We start from the raw sequence: 20,280 nt of genomic DNA on the forward strand, positions 1-20,280 counted from the left end.
CTAAACAATACTAAATTATACTAAAATTATACTAAAATTATACTAAATTATAATAAAAAATACTAAATTATATTAAATTATATTAAAATTATACTAAATTATACTAAAAATTACTAAATTATACTAAAATTATACTAAAAAATACCTGTACTTGCAAAACGACCTCCTACGCGCTGGGTCGGCTGTCTCCCCGGGGTCGGCTGCTCAGCGCTCTCCTCAACCTCGCGATCATGTGCAACAGCGGACTGTCGCACTGCCCGGGCAATCACATCCATGTAGTCCTGAAAAGAAGAGCCATCGGGCTCTCTGTCATCAAAATCAGTCGCCCCCTCTGAGCCATGAATATCGGCCTGATCCGCAATCGGCCCCCTCCTCAACTGCTCCGTCGCAGCCCCTCTCAGCCTACGACTAGATACATCTATACCACGCAATCTCGTTTGGCGTGGTGTATCATCCCCGTCGTCAATATCTAGACGACGAGCAGATGACGGGATGGATTTCCCACCCCTAGTAGGCCGCTCCGTCTAAATAAAAAAATTATACTAAATTAATAAAATTGTAAATAATTGTAAATATACTATAATTATAAAATTATAATAAATTATACTAAATTTATAAAATTACCCTAAATTAATAAAATTGTAAAAATCATGCTAATACTATACTAAAATTAAACTAAAATTACTAAAATTTTAAATAATATAAAATTTTATTAAAAATCCACGTGGGCGTAAGGGAATCACGCCCTAATCACTGGTAGGGCGTATGAGTATCACGCCCTACCAATGGTTCGGGCGTGATAGCACCACGCCCTCCCAGCGGTTCGGGCGTATGAGTATCATGCCCTACCGTTGGTGAGGGCATATGGCTATCACGCCCTCACCATTGTGAGGGCGTGATGCTCCTACGCCCGAACCGCAGGTCGGGCGTGATACTCATACGTCCGACCTGCGATTCCGGCGAATTCAAAACAAACAACACAGATTCGTTACGAGCTCGAAATCAACGAAATAAAGCAGTGAATCTTACCACTTTATCTTTTCCTTTACGTCTTCTGTCGTCATCCATGATTCGGCTCAATGTGTTGTCCGGATTTGAGCAAAAAACGTTTAGGGTTCTTGAGAGGTTTTGGATTTTTTGAAATTTAGTGCAAAGGGTAGTTCGGTCAATTCTAGGTGCCAGAGGTGGGAATTAGTGGCTAGGTTTAGTAACCTACAATAATAAACGAATTCCTGGATATATATATAGATTCAGCGTGACAATGGCTTAAGTTTTAACAAGAAACTTATTGTGTGATATAACAAAACTACGTAGTTTTGATGATAATTAAAAAGAGCAATGTGGTAAATTGGTAAATAAAATGAAAGAGAGGATAGAGAAAATTGTTTTATTTCTTTTCTTTAAAATACATTTTCCCAACATCTCTAACATCGTTTTTTGAAAATTTTTATACTATTAGACTCGTCTAAATTAAACGGTCATTTTAAGATCCCTGAAGCTCAAGTAAAAAAAATTCTGGTGAACAAAATGAAAGAAGAGGGTAGGCGTTTTTCGGCGAGAAACAAATTACCCAGAAAATTCTCGAAAAATTTCAGAAAATGTAAAACATTATTCTAAAAAACTTTAATTCTTGGATCGAAATAGGATTTCTTACGGTTTAGTCCCGATAAAATATTTTCCTTAATTTTATCCATTTTACATGTTTCAAAAATTTGTTGGGACTAAACCGTAAAAAATCCCGCTTCGACCCAAGAATTAAAGTTTCTTAGAATAATGTTTTACATTTTCTGAAAATTTTTGAAAATTTTCTGGGCATTTTATTTCTCGCCAGAAAATGCCCACCCGGATTCCGTTCACCGGAATTTTTTTTACTTGAGCTTTAGGGATCTTAAAATGACCATCTAATTTAGACGAGTCTAATAGTATAAATTTTTCGAAAAACAATGTTAGAAATATCGGGAAAATGTATTTTAAAGAAAAGAAATAAAACATTTTTCTGTTGGAACAATAAAAGTATTATGTTGGAACAAATGATACATTGATTTGGAACAAATGGTATACTGATTGAGAACAATGTAAGTAGGACAAAAACCTTGACCAGAAAATTATCAAAAATTTCGAAAACATGTAAAATATCATTTTAAGAAAGTTTAATTCTTGGCTCAAAGCGAAATTCCTTACAGTTTTGACCCAATAAATTGTTGAAGCATGTAAAATGGATAAAATTAAGGAACAAATTTTATTGGGACTAAACCGTAAGAAATACCACTTCGACCCAAGAATTAAAGTTTCTTAGAACAATGTTTTAGATTTTTTAGAATTTTTTTAGAATTTTTGGGCACTTTTTTTCTTGCCAGAAAACGTCCGCTCGGATTCCGTTCACCGGAATTTTTTTACTTGAGCTTCAGGGATCTTAAAATGACTGTCTAATTTAGACGAGTCTAATAGTATAAAATTTTTTGAAAAACGAGGTTAGAAATGTCAGAAAATGTATTTTAAAGAAAAGAAATAAAACAATTTTCGGTTGGAACATTATAATTATTATGTTGGAACAAATGGTACACTGATTTGGAACAAAGTAAGTATGATAACAAACGTGTCCAGAAAATTATCAAAAAATTCCAAAACATGTGAAACATTATTTTAAGAAACTTTAATTTTTGGCTTAAAGCGAGATTCCTTACAGTTTTTACCCAACAAATTGTTGAAGGATGTAAAATGGATACAATTAAGGAAAATTGTTTATTAGGACTAAACCGTAAAAAATCTCGTTTGGACCCAAGAATTAAAGTTTCTTAGAATAATGTTTTACATTTTCTGAAATTGTTTGAGAATTTTCTGGAAACTTTTTTGCTTGCCGGAAAACACCCATCCGGATTCCGTTCACCGGAATTTTTTTTACTTGAGCTTCATGGATCTTAATATGACCGTTTAATTAAGACGAGTCCAACGGTATAATATTTTTTGAAAAACGAGGTTGAAAAAGTTGGGAAAATGCATTTTAAAGAAAAAAAATAAAAAAATTTCTGTGTCACACCTGATTTCTCATATATATATATATATATATATAATAATGAGATATTTTTATCAATGTACAGTAAAACCTTTATAAATTGATACTCGATAAATTAATAAACTTTTTAAAATAATAATTTCTTCTGGTCCCGAATTGGACCAGTTCAAAAAATGATCAATTTTAATAAATTAATAAGATAATAATTTTCTGGAACAACCCTTTATAAATACATTGTATTATTACCTCTATAAATTAATAAATTTTCAAATATATGTTCGAACTATATGTAGATATATATACTTGGGGATAATTTAGCAAAATATTAATCTATAGTATTTTGTTTTTTCTTAAAATTTAAATCTAGTTGAATTTCATCTCTAACTATTCTCGGTGCATTTAAAAGAGTGGATGATGTTATAATTGTTTCATCCTCAATTGAATTTTGCATAACACTCGACACAATTTTTTTCTAAACTTTAAACAATTTTTTTCTAAACTTTAGACTTGTGAACGTTCATTATTTTCACTTGGATAATCCAATATTTGTTGACATTCATTTGATTGCGGTAACCAAGCTGACCAATCATTCCATCAAGTTCTTCAGTGGTTGCTTCTTCTAAATTCATTATGACATATTCATTCCTTGTACGAATTTTTCAATATTCAAACAATTAGTAATTCAAAATTTATTTAAAAAAAAAATTAAAATCTCTATAAATTAATAATTAATAATTTATCAATTAATTAATCTCTATAAATTACTGTAATATTATAAACATATAATTAAAAAAAATAAAAAAAATCAACAGATAATTTAAAAAAGTATTTATGTTTATAAAATTGTGACTGCTGCAAATACTGCAGCAGCACTAACACAGTGAACTGAAACACCAGGTTCCTGTTAGTCCCAACGGACATTCGGAAATCCGCTTTTTGATTGAGAAAAATTGAAACCAATTGACTTCCTCTTACCCCTTTTTTCTTTCTGACCAATTCCCTGTTGCGGATAACACTTACATCCTTCGTATTACCACGGATATGACGATACCAATAAAGATATCAATTTACTATGGTAAATTTGGTATTTTTTTAGCCTGACATTGTTCTTGAAATTATCATTAAAAAGAACATTTTTTTTTGAAATTATCCATTAATTTTCAGATATTAATACGTACAAATATAACCATAATAACAAAAAAACTAATAGCCCTAAACCCTACACAAAACTAATAGCCCTAAACCCTACACAATTAGCAATAATTTCATTTGCTATGCTCTATCTAAAAAGCACCAACTGTGTTGACTATCAAAAATAAAGAACACAACACAAAACCCAATTGCCATCACCTACGACATCGAGGTATGATTCAACGTAGTCACATCTCTACCCTCAAGCCCATCATTCCTCAACTGATTCCTGTAATTATACACATGTTTTATTGTTGGGTTGTCTACTGGATTCTTTTCCCGAATTGATGCCAATATAGCAGATGGCTTTGCTTTAGCCAAACTCATGTCACGCACAATTTGTTTAGATGCAGGACTGAGTCCAATTGACAGTCGGTGTCCCTCCGGATAAACTGCATGACTATGCATTCCTTCCTTAACCACTATGCTCCAACTAGAACAGTCATAAGATTGAACGACTCTAAGCTGGAATTTACAACCACACGCTTTACTTTTACTTTTTCTTCTTAAGGACTCTTCAACAATTTTCTTACCTCCTCTATAACGTTCACCGCGTGAACATCTAATGAGCTTCTGCTTTCCTCCATGTTTGTGTGAAGAAATTGTAAGCTGAAAACCATTCTGAATTGCAACACTTTTAGCCCATGCAATAGCTTCGGAACTTGTCGGGAAAGATGTGTCTGTAACGAAACGGCTACTGTGATCAATCTCGTTGGCAACCCTATCTTCCAATTGCTCCTGAAAATAGATGAAATTCATAAAAACTATTAAAAATGCCAATCAAACGACAAAAAACGTGCAATTCAGTACATTTTGATCCACTGTAAAGGGGACATTAATTAGTAGTTGTAGTGTCGATTTGTTATCTTTTTGTTCAAAATTATGAAAAAAGCGGAAATGTTCGAAGAGGGGAACAGAATTGAGCAATACCCAACTTGTTTTTACTAAACTTCTTACTGAAACTTGTTTTTTATTTAAATTAACACATACCCTCACGATCACTCACGAGTTCAATGGAACCACTCGAACCCTCACCGTTATAAGAAAAAATACAAACAAAAATACAAACAAAAAATCACTGATCATTGACTAATTTAAACTAAAAAAACCCATATAGACATATAGGTACATACCCCATTATTTCCTTCCATTTTTGCCCTTCACAAAAGCGGATCTATGACACTCCGATCACCGGAAACGCAACGTCTTCGTCTCTGACCACCGTCAATTAGAAATCAATAGATCTGAACAAAGAAAAAACAAGAGAAAAAACCATTAATACAAAATTATCAGATCTGGACCGAGAATGAAAAATCGAACTAAAAAAACGAGAAGAAAGAAGATTAGGGGAAAACTCACCGACGGAACCGACAACCACCGTGCACCGCCAGAACCGCCGCGAGACCTGCCCACTAGGAGTTGTTCCGGTTACTTTTTCTCCGTCCGACTCCGTCACTTTGGTTCAACACCACCGTTCTTGCTTCGTCGGACAAACCACCAGGATCTAAACTGAAATAGAAAACGAGACTAAATCAGAAAAGGAAACCATGGAAGGAAAAGAAATGGAAAGAAAGAAAAGGGAGGAGGAGGAAGCCATGGAAGGAAGCTACCTTAAAAAAAATGGAAAAGGGAGAAAAGAGAGAAGAGGTGCGGCTCTAAATGAGGAATTAAAACCCTAAAGATCCAAACTTATACTTAAGTTTTCCTAAATCATATATGGACCCCAATAATTTCTAACCGTTTTAAATTAACCCCTCTATGTTTGTTTACTCTCACATGTTCACCCCTATTATATTAATTGCATCAACAAGGTCCCTCCATGTTTTAATTAGGTCCCTACTTGTTTAGACTAAGTTCAATTAAGTCCACCTAGATATACTCTCTTTCAGGGACGAATCCAGGATTTTTTCATAGTAGGGGCAAACTACGTATACGATGTAAAAAAAATTCAATAACAACATAAATAAATAATTCCAATTACAATATATCAAAATAGATCACATAAAGTAATATCTTTCATAATTGTCCTCTACGCTTCTTCATATGTTGAAAGCGTTGGATAATTTTTTCATTGTCAATACTATCAAATATTTCTCTCTCAATATATGTAACTAAACAATCATTTAAAAAATCATCTCTTAAACGATTTCATAGTGGAGTTTTCACTAAGTTTATAGCCGAAAATACTCTTTCCACTGAAGCAGTTGCAACCGGTAAAATTAAAGCTAACTTCACAACCAAATAAACAAGAGGATACAAAACACTATTCCTTGTCTCAACTAAGCACTTAGCAAGATCTGCAATTCCTTTAAGCTTAGAAAACCGTTTGTCAGATCTCATATCAAAAATATAAATATCCAATTGATTCTCAAGTATAACAATCTGCACTATAGAAAAATCAAATGGATACAAGTGGACAAGTCTAGTAAGTTTTTGCTTATCAAATGCTGCAAAAAAAATCAACAGGATTTAAGCACGCGACACATAACAGTAATTCTGAGTTTTTCTCTATGAAGCGCTCATCGAGCTCTGAAAGTTGCATATCAATGACAGTATAAAATATATCAGCTTGATAATGACGCAAGTTTGTAATTTTATGAGTATTTCTTCGTGACCTTCCTTGATCCGCAAACATATCATCCATATTTGGAACAATGATGTTATTTTTTTCACAAAAAGAAGCCACTTGAATCAGAAGAGAAGCACATCCATCATCTCTCATTTGTTGGAGCAATTGTTTGGAAATGTTAACCAAACTTATTGCATTGATGATATCTTGATCTTTTCTTTGTAATGTTTGGGACAAATCGTTAGTAAATCCCAATATCTTTTTCATCAAATGCAAGTTGAAAACAAACTCAAATGTTTGTGTCAAAGCAGGTAAAGCACAAGCTTGACCTTTGTGCTCTAAATTTTTTCCATCTTCCTAAATCACATCAATCATATAGGGAAACATGGCGATTAGGCTTACCAATGAAACATAATGTGAACTCCATCGTGTATCACCGGCTCGTTGAAGAGAAGTTTCTTGATGTAATCATGTACCACTTTCTATGTCTCCATTTTGTAGTGCTTCAATAACTTTACCGTATTGCTTCTCACGAAGAAGATCTCTTCTCTTGCATGAAGCTCCCACACTATTTGATAAGTTAGAAACAACATTAAACAACAAAGCAACACGAACATGTTTTTTGGCCACAACAACTAGAGCTAACTGCAATTGATAAGCAAAACAATGGACATAATATGCAGAAGGATTTTCTTTCAAGATCAATGCTTTTAGGCCATTAAACTCACCATTCATATTGCTAGCTCCATCATAACCTTGCCCACGTAAAATTGATATACTTAAACCATGCTTGAAAAATAATCCCTCCATTGCTAACTTAAGTGATAAAGCAGTTGTATCACTAACATGCACAATACTAAGAAAGCACTCAATCACACATCCTTTTGGGTTCACATAACGCAATATAATTGCCATTTTCTCTTTCACAGATATATCCCGAGATTCATCAATTAAAATAGCAAACAGTTCATTATGAAGATCATTGACGATAACTTTAGTGGTTTCAATAGAAGCAGCACACACAACATCCTTCTAAATATCAGAAGCAATAAGTTTAGAGTTACATGGAGCATTGTCTAAAGTGACTTTTCTTATCTCTTCATTATGATTTGCAAGAAACTTTAGAAGTTCCATAAAATTCCCTTGATTACTTGAATCATCAGACTCGTCATTTCCTCGAAATGCTAGTCTTTGATGTAAAAGAAACCGAATATAATCAATAGTTGCTGTTAGACGTATTATGTATTCCTTTCGAGTTTGAACTGAATGAGTCTCAAAAGATACTTCAATGTGTTGTTTCTGATTCATCAAGTCTTCACATTGTTCCAAGCTTGGTTATGAGCACTATTGTAGGCGCCAACATGAGTTTGAAACCTTTCCTTCTTTTTCCAGTTTGTAAATCCTTCAATAATAAAACTATCCTTATTTGCTTGCTCTCCAATATCTGATCTGTAAAGATAACAACACAGACAAAAAGCTACATCTTTAGAAATGTTGTATTCCAACCAAGTGCTATACTCCTTAAACCATGTAGGAACAAATCGCCTCAATATTTGTCCCATTCTTCTTTGTGGAAAATCATATTCATGAGGTTGACATGGACCTTTTTGCAGATAAGCTCTTTGAACTTTATCTCGATCATTTGGATGATAATCTGTAATTAATTTTCTTAATCCAAGATCAGAAGGAAGATCATTCAAATCAATTTCTATCCGAGGTTGTTTTAAACAACATATCTCTTCTCTTGCATCAACATTTTTGTCAGTTGCTTGATCATTGATTGACTCTTTTCTAGCGAAGTATTTTTTCATAATCTGCATTAGAGAATAAGTTAAGTTTAAATGTTTACAGATTACTAAATAAGTTAAATGTTTAAAAGTTCATAATGTTTCTAGAATAACTTAATTAGTTAATTTGTTCATCAAATGTTTACAAATTTAACTTAGTTAAGCCATGTTTACAAATTTCACTTCGTTAAGCCAAATGTTAAGTCAAATGTTAAATTGCTTAATGGGTTCAAATTGTTAAGTTGTTAATTAGTTCAAATCAATCCTTACTTAGTTTAATTTAAATTAGTTCAAAACACTTAATTGATTAAATTAGTTCAACACACTAATTGGTTCAAAATGTTAAATTGATTTTGAAGGGTTCACACTAAATTGGTTCACAGTGACAACACTCATTTTGATTAAATTAATTCAACCCACTAAACAACAAAACACTTAAACTTAAACTTAATTGGTTTAATCTGTTGAAAACATTAAATTGGTTGAAACCCTTCTTCTTAACAGGGAAAGTATACAAAGCGTATTCAATAACTTCAGCAAAAGAGAATTAAAGATAATTTAACAATTCAACAACAACACAATAAACAACCACAAACAATTTAACAACCCAATTAAAAATAAATGAAGCAAATAAAAAACAATATAAAAGCCATCCAACCTTCAAGTCAAACTGCAGTTCAGAGAATATGGGTTTTTGAATCCAATAGACTTTGACGAACACAACAACCAGAGAGAGACGGACACAAACAATGATATGGCCGGCCGGAGTTGAAGAGCAGTGAAACTTTGAGCAGGGACGAATCAAAGATCGAGAGAGAAGAAGGTTTAGGGATTCAGAAATTAGGGATTTTAATATCCTTGGGTTCAATAAAATAAGAGGGACGATGTCGTTCGATGTAAATTTTTTTTCCTTCTGTTATACAAAACGACGTCGTCCCACTTAAGTGGAACGATATCGTTTTGTCTAACAGAAGGACAAAAAATATTAGGTTATCTCCTTCTTCTCTGTAGCTCAAACTAGGAAGCAGCTTCACATCAATGGCGTTTTTGGCTTGTGAGGGGGCAAAATTTCCAGAAATCCCAAGTTAATAGCAGTAGTTTTATTGATTCCTAGATCTTACTGGGGGCAAGTGCCTCCATTGCCCCCACTGTAGATTCTTCTCTGCTCTCTTTTTTAATTAAACTTTATTTTCATAAACCATTACTAAGTTTTTTTTTTAAAGAAAAATAGATATTCATTCCTTAAACCGAATCAACAGAAATAGTCTCCTGCAACCAAACCGGAGCAGAAAAAAATACGAACTCGTTAGTATTGGACAGGGCATGTAGTGCAACAACATGAGCACCCCTGTTTGCTAGGCGTGGAGAAAAAGACACCGCATAATCGTGTCGACTACTTAACAAAATCTTACAATCCTGGATAATTGACCCATAAACAGACAAGTCTGGATCGACAAATTTGACAATATTAACCACAATCAAAGAGTCACTTTCAAACATAACATTAATACAATTAAGATAAGAACACCGTTGCAAGGCATCTCGGAGGGATAACGCTTCAGGCTCCCTGATGTCGTTAATTATTGGGACTAGGCGGCTACGGCAAGCCATGAAAGAGCCGTCGGAAGATCTAAGTAAAACTCCCACCCCACTACGTAACTCAGCTAAGATTTGTTATTAACTCAAGTTAATATGCATATATAGTCAATTACGGGGGAAATTAGAAAAAATTGGTCAAATTAGAGGCTTGTTTACATATTTAGACCAATTACTCAACACATTACATATCTATACTATTTACTTGTGACTTTCTCAAAATGCCCTAGTCCTTTCATTTTCCTCTCTCCCTTTTTATCGTTTCATCTTCCTCTCTTCCTTTCTTTTTATTATGCAAATCGAAACCATTTTTCATCATCGGTCCCTTCTTTCTCTCTTTGTCTCTTTGTTATTGTGTGAATCAAATGCATGGTCCTTTATCTTTACGTTTCTTCTTCATCTTTTTGTTTCTTTCATCTTGTGCGAATTGAATGCATAATTTTTCGACATTTTTTTTAGGTTTATCATATGTTTATTGTCAATTTCAATGACAAAAGGCGGAAAGAATGTAAGTATTTACTATATTTCTTCGTTCATCTTCATCTCTTTCTAAAGTAGTATTTTTTTTTCAGAATATGACTTTGCAAACTTTTGCAATTTCGCAATATGCGAAGCAAAATCATCCTTTGTATTTCTCTTCGCAGACTTCACTTTATCGATTTTTTACGAAGCGTTTCTTTCATTATTTTTCTAAAATGACTTGATTTTTGTGAAGGTTTAATACAAAAGCATCAAATTCAAGTATCCGTTTAGTTTGAATACAAAGACATTAATCAGAATGAGAGGTGATTTGGATGTGATGAAAAAAGTGAAGAGCAAATGTTCTCGTTCCTTTTGCTTCTGAATGTCCTCCCAAATGCCATTAATTTTGTATGACGCTGTCAATTTTTCTTGCTTTTGTAAAGCTTGGAAGCACTCCAATTAGGGTTTACTATGGTACACTAGTACTCATGCCATTGCTGGAGTCTAGGGTTTGAATTATTATTGCAATCTTGATGTAAATTTTGATAATGTTATGTTTTTTATGTCATTTTGCTATACGTGTTGTTTACTTGTGTATATTTTAGGTAAATAACAAATCATACTACTTCACGTTTTCCCCAAATTGCGAAGCCTGAGCAAAAACTGAATACTACTTCAGTACATGAATTTGCTTTCGCAGTTTGCGAAAACTGCGAAGCAAATTCATTCTGCGAAGTAGTATTTCTCTTCGCAGGCTTTGCAGTTTGCGAAAATACAAAGTAAAATCATATGCGTGGAAGTATTATCCTGAGAAAACATACAAAATACTAAAAAAAAAAGAGTGCCAAGTTCGTAAGGAGAAATATTTTACGTATATATGAGTCGATAATTAAAAACGAAGTGTCAAGTTCGCAAACTAAAAAAAGAAATGAAGAGAGAAACGAAGAGAGAAAGTAGAAATAGTAAAAAAAAATTAAGTTGCTATATATAAATGACGTTTTGGAAAAGTCACAAATAAATAGTCTAAATATGTAATGTGTTGGATACTTGGTCTAAATATTTAAATGAGTCTCCCATTTGATCTAGTTTTGTAATTTTTCCTCAATTATGTGCTTAGTTATAATTAACTTACAATTAAATTTATTGTCACTAGTCCGATTCATTTTTTAAAACATTTGATTAGTTAGATCGGTTTATTTACTTCCGTTGTTTCAGGTTAATTAACTCAATTTTTTTACTTCTTCCATTTCATATTAAATATCTTTTTAGAGTTGCACAGAATTTAAGAATATTATAAAAAAGACTTCGTTGTCCCTTATTTATTGATTCCACTTATTTATTTATCTTATAATAAGTCTATTATTCTAATTACTTTTCATAAACTCGCGTTTTGTAACAGAAAGGAAGTGACTTAATCTGTATCGATCCTATAAAAAAGACATGTAATATGAAACATATGGAGTATTATTTAGCTCTAATTAACATCATTTAGTTTATCTTAATTAATTTGATTTAGGTGGTATACTAAATAGTCTTTTTTTATATAATTATTAGCTTCATTTCATTTCGTTAAAAATTTTCAAACGTGTTGCGATCTTCCAATAACTGCAAAGAGTCGATCTCAATCTCCATCAGAATTATGCGTAAAATAATTAATCCAAAGTGTTTCCTTTGATTTAACTAGGATTCAAATAAAAAATAACGCCACTCGAGATGTTGTCTCGAGTCCACAAATAAATCCCACTAATTTAAATAACAACGAATAAAACATTCTAACTTGTCTCAATATATTATAAAGTAATCTTTAATTAAATTCACTTTATCTCTGATGTATATGTAATACGCGAGTAAAAAAATCTTATCCTAATATATAATCATACATAAGTCGTGCATACGCCTCTGATTTCAGTTATATAAAACTAAGCAAATTAGTTTAAATTGATTTGAAAATATCAATTGAATTGAATGATATACTTAAAATATTATTTTATTAAAATTCACATTCTACTTAGCGTATATATGATATACGTAAAACTAATTCTAATTCAATAAATGCAATTACACGTATGTTATATACGCAGTTCCAAATTATAATAAATCAACTTAAGATATTATCTCGAATCCAACAATTGACCAAATTATCAAATTGGTATAAAGAAAAATTATCATTAAAACTTAATAACACGTTTATAATACTTTTTTATTAAAATTCATATTTTGCTTATCATATAATTGATATACATAAAATAAAAAAACTGAATTTTAATTTGATAAATGTTTTACGTATATGTAATATATGGGATTCAAATTAAAAAATAATCAATTAGAAATGTTATTTCGAACCAATAAAATCAATCAAATTAATACGAAAATGTCGTTTGAATTTAATAATAAATTTAAAGTATTCCTTATTAAACTCTTTATTCTACTTATCGTATGTGCGATACACGTAACTTCAAATTAAAGCAAACTTAAACCCAATAACCCCAAAACATGCGAGTATATGGTTTATATCGACGATTTAAGGCAAAACGAATAGCAAACACACAATATCGTAATAGTACTGATACGCCGAGTGGGATAGGGTGAGATTGCATCTTATCCCTACACGTAACTGGAAAAACGAATCGCTGATCTCTTTGAAGACCGTCCTTATCAAAACTAAATCATACAGAGTCAATCCAAACAGATAAACAACCAATCACGTCCGCACACACATTTTCAAGTAATGATTAATGGCGACTTGAAACCTAAAAAACGAAAGACAAATCGAGCCGACCACGCATCCCGACCTAAGTATCGGAAGGCATCCGCGACAACAATAATAACCCAAATTGATTTTTTTTTGAAAACACCTACGTTATCATCCTAATATGCAATAATAACCCAAAATTTTTTAGTTGATTTGATAAAAAAAAATGCTAAAAATAGCTTGACCTTTGTTCCCTGAACTGAATATAAACAAAAAAAAATTGATATTAGGCCCAAACCCGTTAAAACTTGCCTTGAACGAGCTTGAAATTTATAAAAATAACACGATTTGATCCGATCCGTCCCATCTATTAATATTTTTAAATGTAAGTTTTGTTATTATTATTAATATATATCCGTCCCCACTTTCGGATACAAAACAATCTTCATTCCTGCTTTGTAAAGATTCTAATCGGCAATTTTTCGTCTCCAACAGAGCAGATCCCCGATATTGATGGGGAATCCCCACCATATTTGCAATTCTATTGTTAGATTTTTATTGATATATAAATAGTGTTTAATAAATCTAGGCAAAACACACTATTTGACCTCTAACCTATCCAAAATTTGTGTATTTGACCCCTGACCTATTATTTGGTCACATTTGACCCCTCACTTATCCGAATTTGTAAAATCACACCCAAAATGGATGGAAAGTTAAATGAAGTTGATTATGTTACCACATAGACAATTTATTGTGGTATCAGTCAAAATTCCAAAACCTTATTGGGTCTAAAATGATAAGTAACGATATTTAAATTCACGCAGAACCACACAGAACTCTGAGTTATCCGAATTTAAAATGATAAATAACGATATTTAAATTCACGCAGAACCACGTAGAACTCTACTATCGGTTGTTACTGAATATTTCAATTCAATGTATAATAATACAAATAATCTAAGATAAACATATAATTCTAAAAAGTAAAATATACTTACAAATAACAACTTTATTAATATATACACTTCTAAAATTATTTCTAGCTTTTCATACATTTTTTTAACTCTATGGATTTGGAACAATTATATGGCTCAATAATTTCATCCAAGTTGCTATGCAATTCTCATAATTTTTATTACCATAAATATCATTTGATTTCATAAAAAAATGCTAAAAATATCTTAAAAAGCTGAAAAACACAACAATAACCCAAAAAATGATTTTGAAAACACCCACTTTATCCTCATTATACACAATAATAACCCAAAAATCTTCATTTGATTTGGTAAAAAATGCTAAAAAAAGCTTAAAAAGCTGGAGAATACCCACTTTATCCTATACATGTCCATGGGCCCAGTCCGTCCAGACTCGTATTCCTTTAGCCGAACTTGCACAAGAAAAGTTGACGTTAGATTCAGGCCGGTCAAGACTAACTAAAGCCTGCCTTTTCCTTAGACCAGTTTGGTTATAAAAATAACATAGACCGACCCGATCCGTTTATTTAATAAATTTATATATTAAATATTTCTTTTTAAGTATAAATTTTATTTTTTATTATTAAAAATTATATATATATATAGGGGAGGGATCAAGTGAGAACCTCCTCTTAGGTGAGGACACTTTCTTACCACTGAGTCTAAAAATTAAAAAAAAAAGCTGCTGTCATAGGGGTTCAAACCTTGGACCATTTGTTTACACTCCAAATTACTTACCACTGAGCCAATTACTTTCCTTGTGTAATATGTGCCGCGCTGATTAATATACCATTGCACTGTAGCTTTTCATTGTTTAATATTTGACACATGCACTTATTAATATTGATTAAATATGCATAATAATGAATTATTAATAGAAAAAAAATAAATTTGCATAATAATGAATTATTAATAGAAAAAAAAATGTGCATAATAATGAATTATTAATAGAAAAAATTCAAGAACATGCTCAAATTTCTTATTTATTTAATTTCTTTATATTTTGTAATTTATGTTATATAAGAAAATATATTTTTTTTAAACATACGTTATAACATATAATTTAACTTTTTTTTGAAACAACATATATTTTAAGTTTTAAAACGCGAACTATAAAGTTTAGGGAAAAAAATCTTCTGTCCCTAATTCCATGTCCCCTTCCCTGTCTCCCATTCAATTTTTGACACGTGTCCCTTTAACTACACTTTAACCAAAGTTAAGTATATCTAACCATAGTTAGTAGCAATAAAGTAAGATAAAAGGGACACGTGTCAAAAATTGAATGGGAGACAGGGAAGGGGACAGGGAATTGGGGACAGAAGATTTTTTTTCGAAGTTTAGAACGTACGACATATTTTTTAGAACATACGTTATGTTTTTTTGAACATGTGTTATGTTTTTTCGAACATGAGTTATAAATTATATTTTTGGAAAAAATGAAAAAACGATCCAAATATCTACTGATTTTTTAGAACATTATACTTAATTTTTGGAACACAAACTACAAACTTTAGAACATACGTTATGTTTTTTAGAACATGTGTTATGTTTTTTCGAACATGAGTTATAAATTATATTTTTGGAACAAATGAAAAAACAATCCAGATATCTACTGATTTTTTAGAACATTATACTTTTTTGGAGCACAAACTATAAACTTTAGAACATACGTTATATTATTTAGAATATGAGTTATAAATTATATTATAGAACAAATGCAAAAATGGTCCATATATTTGCTGTTTTTTTAAACAACAATTGTTTTCCTTATCCATTATGGAGCGCGCTGATTAATATACATGTAGCTTCTATTGTTTAATATTAGACATATCCACTTATTAAATATCGATTAAATGTGCATAATAATAAATTATTAATAGAAAAAAAAGAAACGTGCATAATAATGAATTATTAATAGAACAAAAAAATCCAAAAACATGTTCCAATTATTTATTTATTTAATTCCTCTATATTTTTTGTAATTTATGTTTTTAAATGTTAAGGACGGAATTCTAAATAATGTTACATAATTCTTTTTTTTTTTGAAAGAAATGTTACATAATTCTAAACTTTATAATTTATGTTCTCCAAATTAAGTATAATGTTTAAAAAAATCAGTAAATATCTCGATCATTTTTGCATTTGTTCTATAATATAATTTATAACTCATGTTCGAAAAAACGTAACTCATGTTCTAAAAAACATAACACATGTTCTAAAGTTTATAGTTTATGTTCCAAAAATTAAGTATAATGTTTTAAAAAAAATCAGTAGATATCTGGATCGTTTTTTCATTTGTTCTATAATATAATTTATAACTCATGTTCGAAAAAACATAACACATGTTCTAAAAAAACATGACGTATGTTCTAAAAAATATATTATACGTTCTAAACTTTATAGTTCGTGTTTGTTCTATAATATAATTTATAACTCATGTTCGAAAAAACATAACGTATATTTTCTTATATAATAAATTATAAAAATATAGAGGAATTAAATAAAAAATTAGAGCATGTTCTTGTATTTTTTTTCTATTAATAATTCATTATTATGCATATTTCTTTTTTTTATTAATAATTCATTATTATGCATATTTCTTTTTTTTCTATTAATAATTCATTATTATGCATATTTAATCGATATTAATAAGTGCATGCGTCAAATATTAAACAATATTTAGAACATCGTCCTTAACATTTTAACATAAATTACAAAAATATGGAGGAATTAAATAAATAAGAAATTAGAGCATGTTCTTGGATTTTTTTTCTATTAATAATTAATTATTATGCACGTTTCTTTTTTTTCTATTAATAATTCATTATAATGCACATTTAATCGATATTAATAAGTGCATGCGTCAAATATTAAACAATAGAAGCTAGAAGTGCAGTGGTATATTAATGAGCGCGCGACATAATACACAAGAAAAGTAATTAGCTCAGTGGTAAGTGATAAGGAGTGTAAAGAAAGGGTCTAAGGTTCAAACCTCTTCAAACCCCTATGGCAGCAGTATTTTTTTTTTATTATTTTTAGACTCAAAACTACGTAGTTTTAGGTGGTTCTCACCTAAGCAAGTGTCCTCACCTAAGAAAGGGTTCTCACTATATATATATATATAGGTGGACTTATATGGATGATCTGAGATTTGATTTTTGATTTTTGAACCCAAACACAGCCCCGTTTGAGTCTGTTTAAAATAACAACGAAGTAAAATGGAATGAGCATTTTAAATAAAAGCCTGTTGAGCTTTACCCAAGTACGGCCTGAATAAGCCGACCATCAAAAACGTCTCGGTTCATTTACATCCCTATCTACGATAATAATCCAAAAAATGATTTTGAACACACCCGCTTTATCATCCTAATATACAACCCAAGAAATGATTTTGAAAACACCCACTTTATCATCCTAACATACAATAATAACCCAAAATCCTTCATTTGATGAAAAAAAAAAACTTAAAGCACTATTTCGCTCTTGATCTATCCAAAATTTTATCATTTGGTCCTTGACCTATTATTTGGTCACATTTGGCCTATGATCTATCCCAAATTGGTGAACTTTCACCTAATTTGGATTCAAACTTAACCAAATAATTATCTCATTGATAAATAACGATATTTTGACACTTGAACTTAATAGATTTTAGTTTAGGATTTGTTTTTTTAATCTAATTAATTATTTCCACATAATGTGGGAAAAATCTTTAAGAAATATCATGTTTCAAGTTTAAGTGTCAAAATATCGTTACTTATCAATGAGATAACGATTTTGTTAGGTATTCATACAAATTTGGTAAAATTTCACAAAATGGAATAGGTCAATGGTCAAATGTACCAAATAATAGGTCAGAGTCCAAATGATACAATTTTGGATAGACCAGGGCAAAAAAATGCTTTAAATCATTTAAAAAGTGCTAAAAATTGCTTGAAAAACAACCAGTTTATCCCAAAAAATATTTTGAATAGCCCACTTTATCATCCTAATACACAATAATAACCCCAAAAAAAAAAAAAGATTTTGGAATTAAAATTCCGACCTGCCGGATTCGAACCAGCGACCTAAGGATATCTGTTGGAATACCACTACAGTCCTCCGCTCTACCAACTGAGCTAAGGTCGGATGTTGGAAAGCTGATCATAAATCTAAATAATAACTAAAATATTTTATTGTTTTTTGGAAATTAATTACTCATTGGTCTAAAGTCTCTTTAAAATTGGCTTAATATATTCTTAACATATGTACTTGTCCATAAAAAGTTAAATGTCATCTAACATTTTAAAAATATTTTATTTATAGTATGAATTTACTTAAAATCATCTATCACTTAAACCCATGAGTTATATATTGAAAATGTTGGTTTTTATCCACTCACCTATTATTCACTAATATTTGTCCCGTAACCTATCCGAAATATAAACTAACTTATCATTTAATAACATTTGGATCATTTATATAGAACTCATAAATAATATTAAATACTACTATAAATCACTCACAATAGAGATCAATTCCAATTATATCAAACTCCACTAAACTATCGATACTTCTATCAATGAAAAAACATGCATTTCTAAAAGAAAACACATCCCTAAAAAAAATAGGACGTATGTTCTTTTAATTGCTTTTATAAAAATAACAAAAAATAATTATTCACTGTTAATATGATATTGATGAATAGATTTTTAAAAAAAATTTGATAGAACATAAAAATAAAAATAGAAGAACATTAATTATAAAATTAAGGTTAAATATGATTTTAAACATAAATTCCTCTTTTTTTATTTCATTTAATCTCCTATTTCCATGTTAATATCCTAATCTTTTAATAATTACAACATAAATTAGTAGGGTAATTCGAGCTAATTTTTTTTTTTGAACATTATAGTGAATAACTTAAAAACAGAAGGTAAATTCCTCAATTAACAACCAAGGTCTCTAGGCAGCTTTTATATAAAAATCAAATTTAATATTCACGTTGTATGATCATGACAATAAATTTAAATTTAATAAATATCAAATTTAATATTCGGTCAGTAAACAGATCTATGGACTGAATTGCGATTGAAATTTCGGTCCCTAACTATTGATTTTCTTGTAATGAGTCCAAATCCAATAAAATATTAAGGCTTAATACATCAGTACTAGTATCATAAAAATAGAAGAACATTAATTGTAAAATTAAGGTTAAATATGATTTTTAACGTAAATTCATCTTCATCTCCTATTTCCACATTTACATGCTAATGTTTTAATAATTACAACATAAAGCAATGGTTTCTATATAGGGATAATTACTAATCTGACCCAATCAAGGACCCCAATTTACATATCTAACCCATCTTACCTAAAAGTTACCAAATTAGACACTTTCACCCATTTTGAACAAAACTAACCTTAGTTCTATTTGATGAATCGATCTTCTTCTTCTTCTTCTTCTTCTTCTTCTTCTTCTTCTTCCTCCTCCTCCGCTTCTTGTTCTTCTTCTTCCTCCTCCGCTTCTTGTTCTTCTTCTTCTTGTTGTTCTTCTCCTTCTTCGTTTCAACTTCTTCATCTTCTTCAATTTCTTATACCAATCGTTAGCGATTTTTGGCATATTATGTTCAATTTCCCGTACAAATGGTATACAAATCGTTGCGACGAAATGCGACAGTTCTTGTCGCATTTGTGAAAAAATGCGACAATTTCGTAACAAATGCGACAGCAATTGAGGAAAATGGAAAAAATTATGGAAAAATAGAGGAAATTGAAACGATACCATTACAGATGATGAAAGAGGGAAAACCAACGAGAAAAGCAAGCGTATAAGCAAAAAATATACCATTTGTACGGGAAATTGAACATAATATGTCAAAAATCTCAAAAATCGCTAACGATTGGTATCAGAAATTGAAGAAGATGAACTGAAGAAGAAGTTGAAACAGAGAAGAACAGGAAGAGGAAGAAGAAGAAGAAGAAGCGGAAGAAGAAGAAGAAGAAGAAGAAGA

General features: G+C 30.7%; 1 protein-coding gene, 1 non-coding gene and 1 pseudogene across 3 annotated transcripts; all 3 read right to left on the reverse strand.

Moving 5' to 3' along the window:
• Positions 1-4,134: 4,134 nt before the first annotated feature.
• Positions 4,135-5,865, reverse strand: LOC136224574 (uncharacterized). Of its 2 annotated transcripts, none has more exons than XM_066012939.1 (4): positions 5,815-5,865; positions 5,564-5,713; positions 5,338-5,448; positions 4,135-4,942 (listed from the first exon to the last, which is right to left on the reverse strand). In XM_066012939.1, the coding sequence occupies exons 3-4, from the start codon at positions 5,353-5,355 to the stop codon at positions 4,364-4,366; spliced, it is 597 nt and encodes a 198-aa protein (XP_065869011.1). In that variant the 5' UTR covers positions 5,356-5,448; positions 5,564-5,713; positions 5,815-5,865; the 3' UTR covers positions 4,135-4,363. The 2 variants fall into 2 exon arrangements, with proteins under 2 accessions (XP_065869011.1, XP_065869012.1); XM_066012940.1 differs by having other exon boundaries at positions 5,564-5,708; positions 5,815-5,848.
• Positions 5,866-6,352: 487 nt separating this feature from the next.
• On the reverse strand, positions 6,353-10,171 carry LOC136222566 (uncharacterized; annotated as a pseudogene).
• Positions 10,172-18,326: 8,155 nt separating this feature from the next.
• TRNAY-GUA (transfer RNA tyrosine (anticodon GUA)) lies at positions 18,327-18,415 on the reverse strand. The gene is given in 2 exon segments: positions 18,327-18,362; positions 18,379-18,415. It is a non-coding gene; the product is annotated as a tRNA-Tyr (tRNA).
• Positions 18,416-20,280: the final 1,865 nt, after the last annotated feature.

The sequence above is a fragment of the Euphorbia lathyris genome, chromosome 3 (genome assembly GCF_963576675.1).
Source record: "Euphorbia lathyris chromosome 3, ddEupLath1.1, whole genome shotgun sequence".
In the NCBI taxonomy this organism is placed as follows: Eukaryota; Viridiplantae; Streptophyta; class Magnoliopsida; order Malpighiales; family Euphorbiaceae; genus Euphorbia; species Euphorbia lathyris.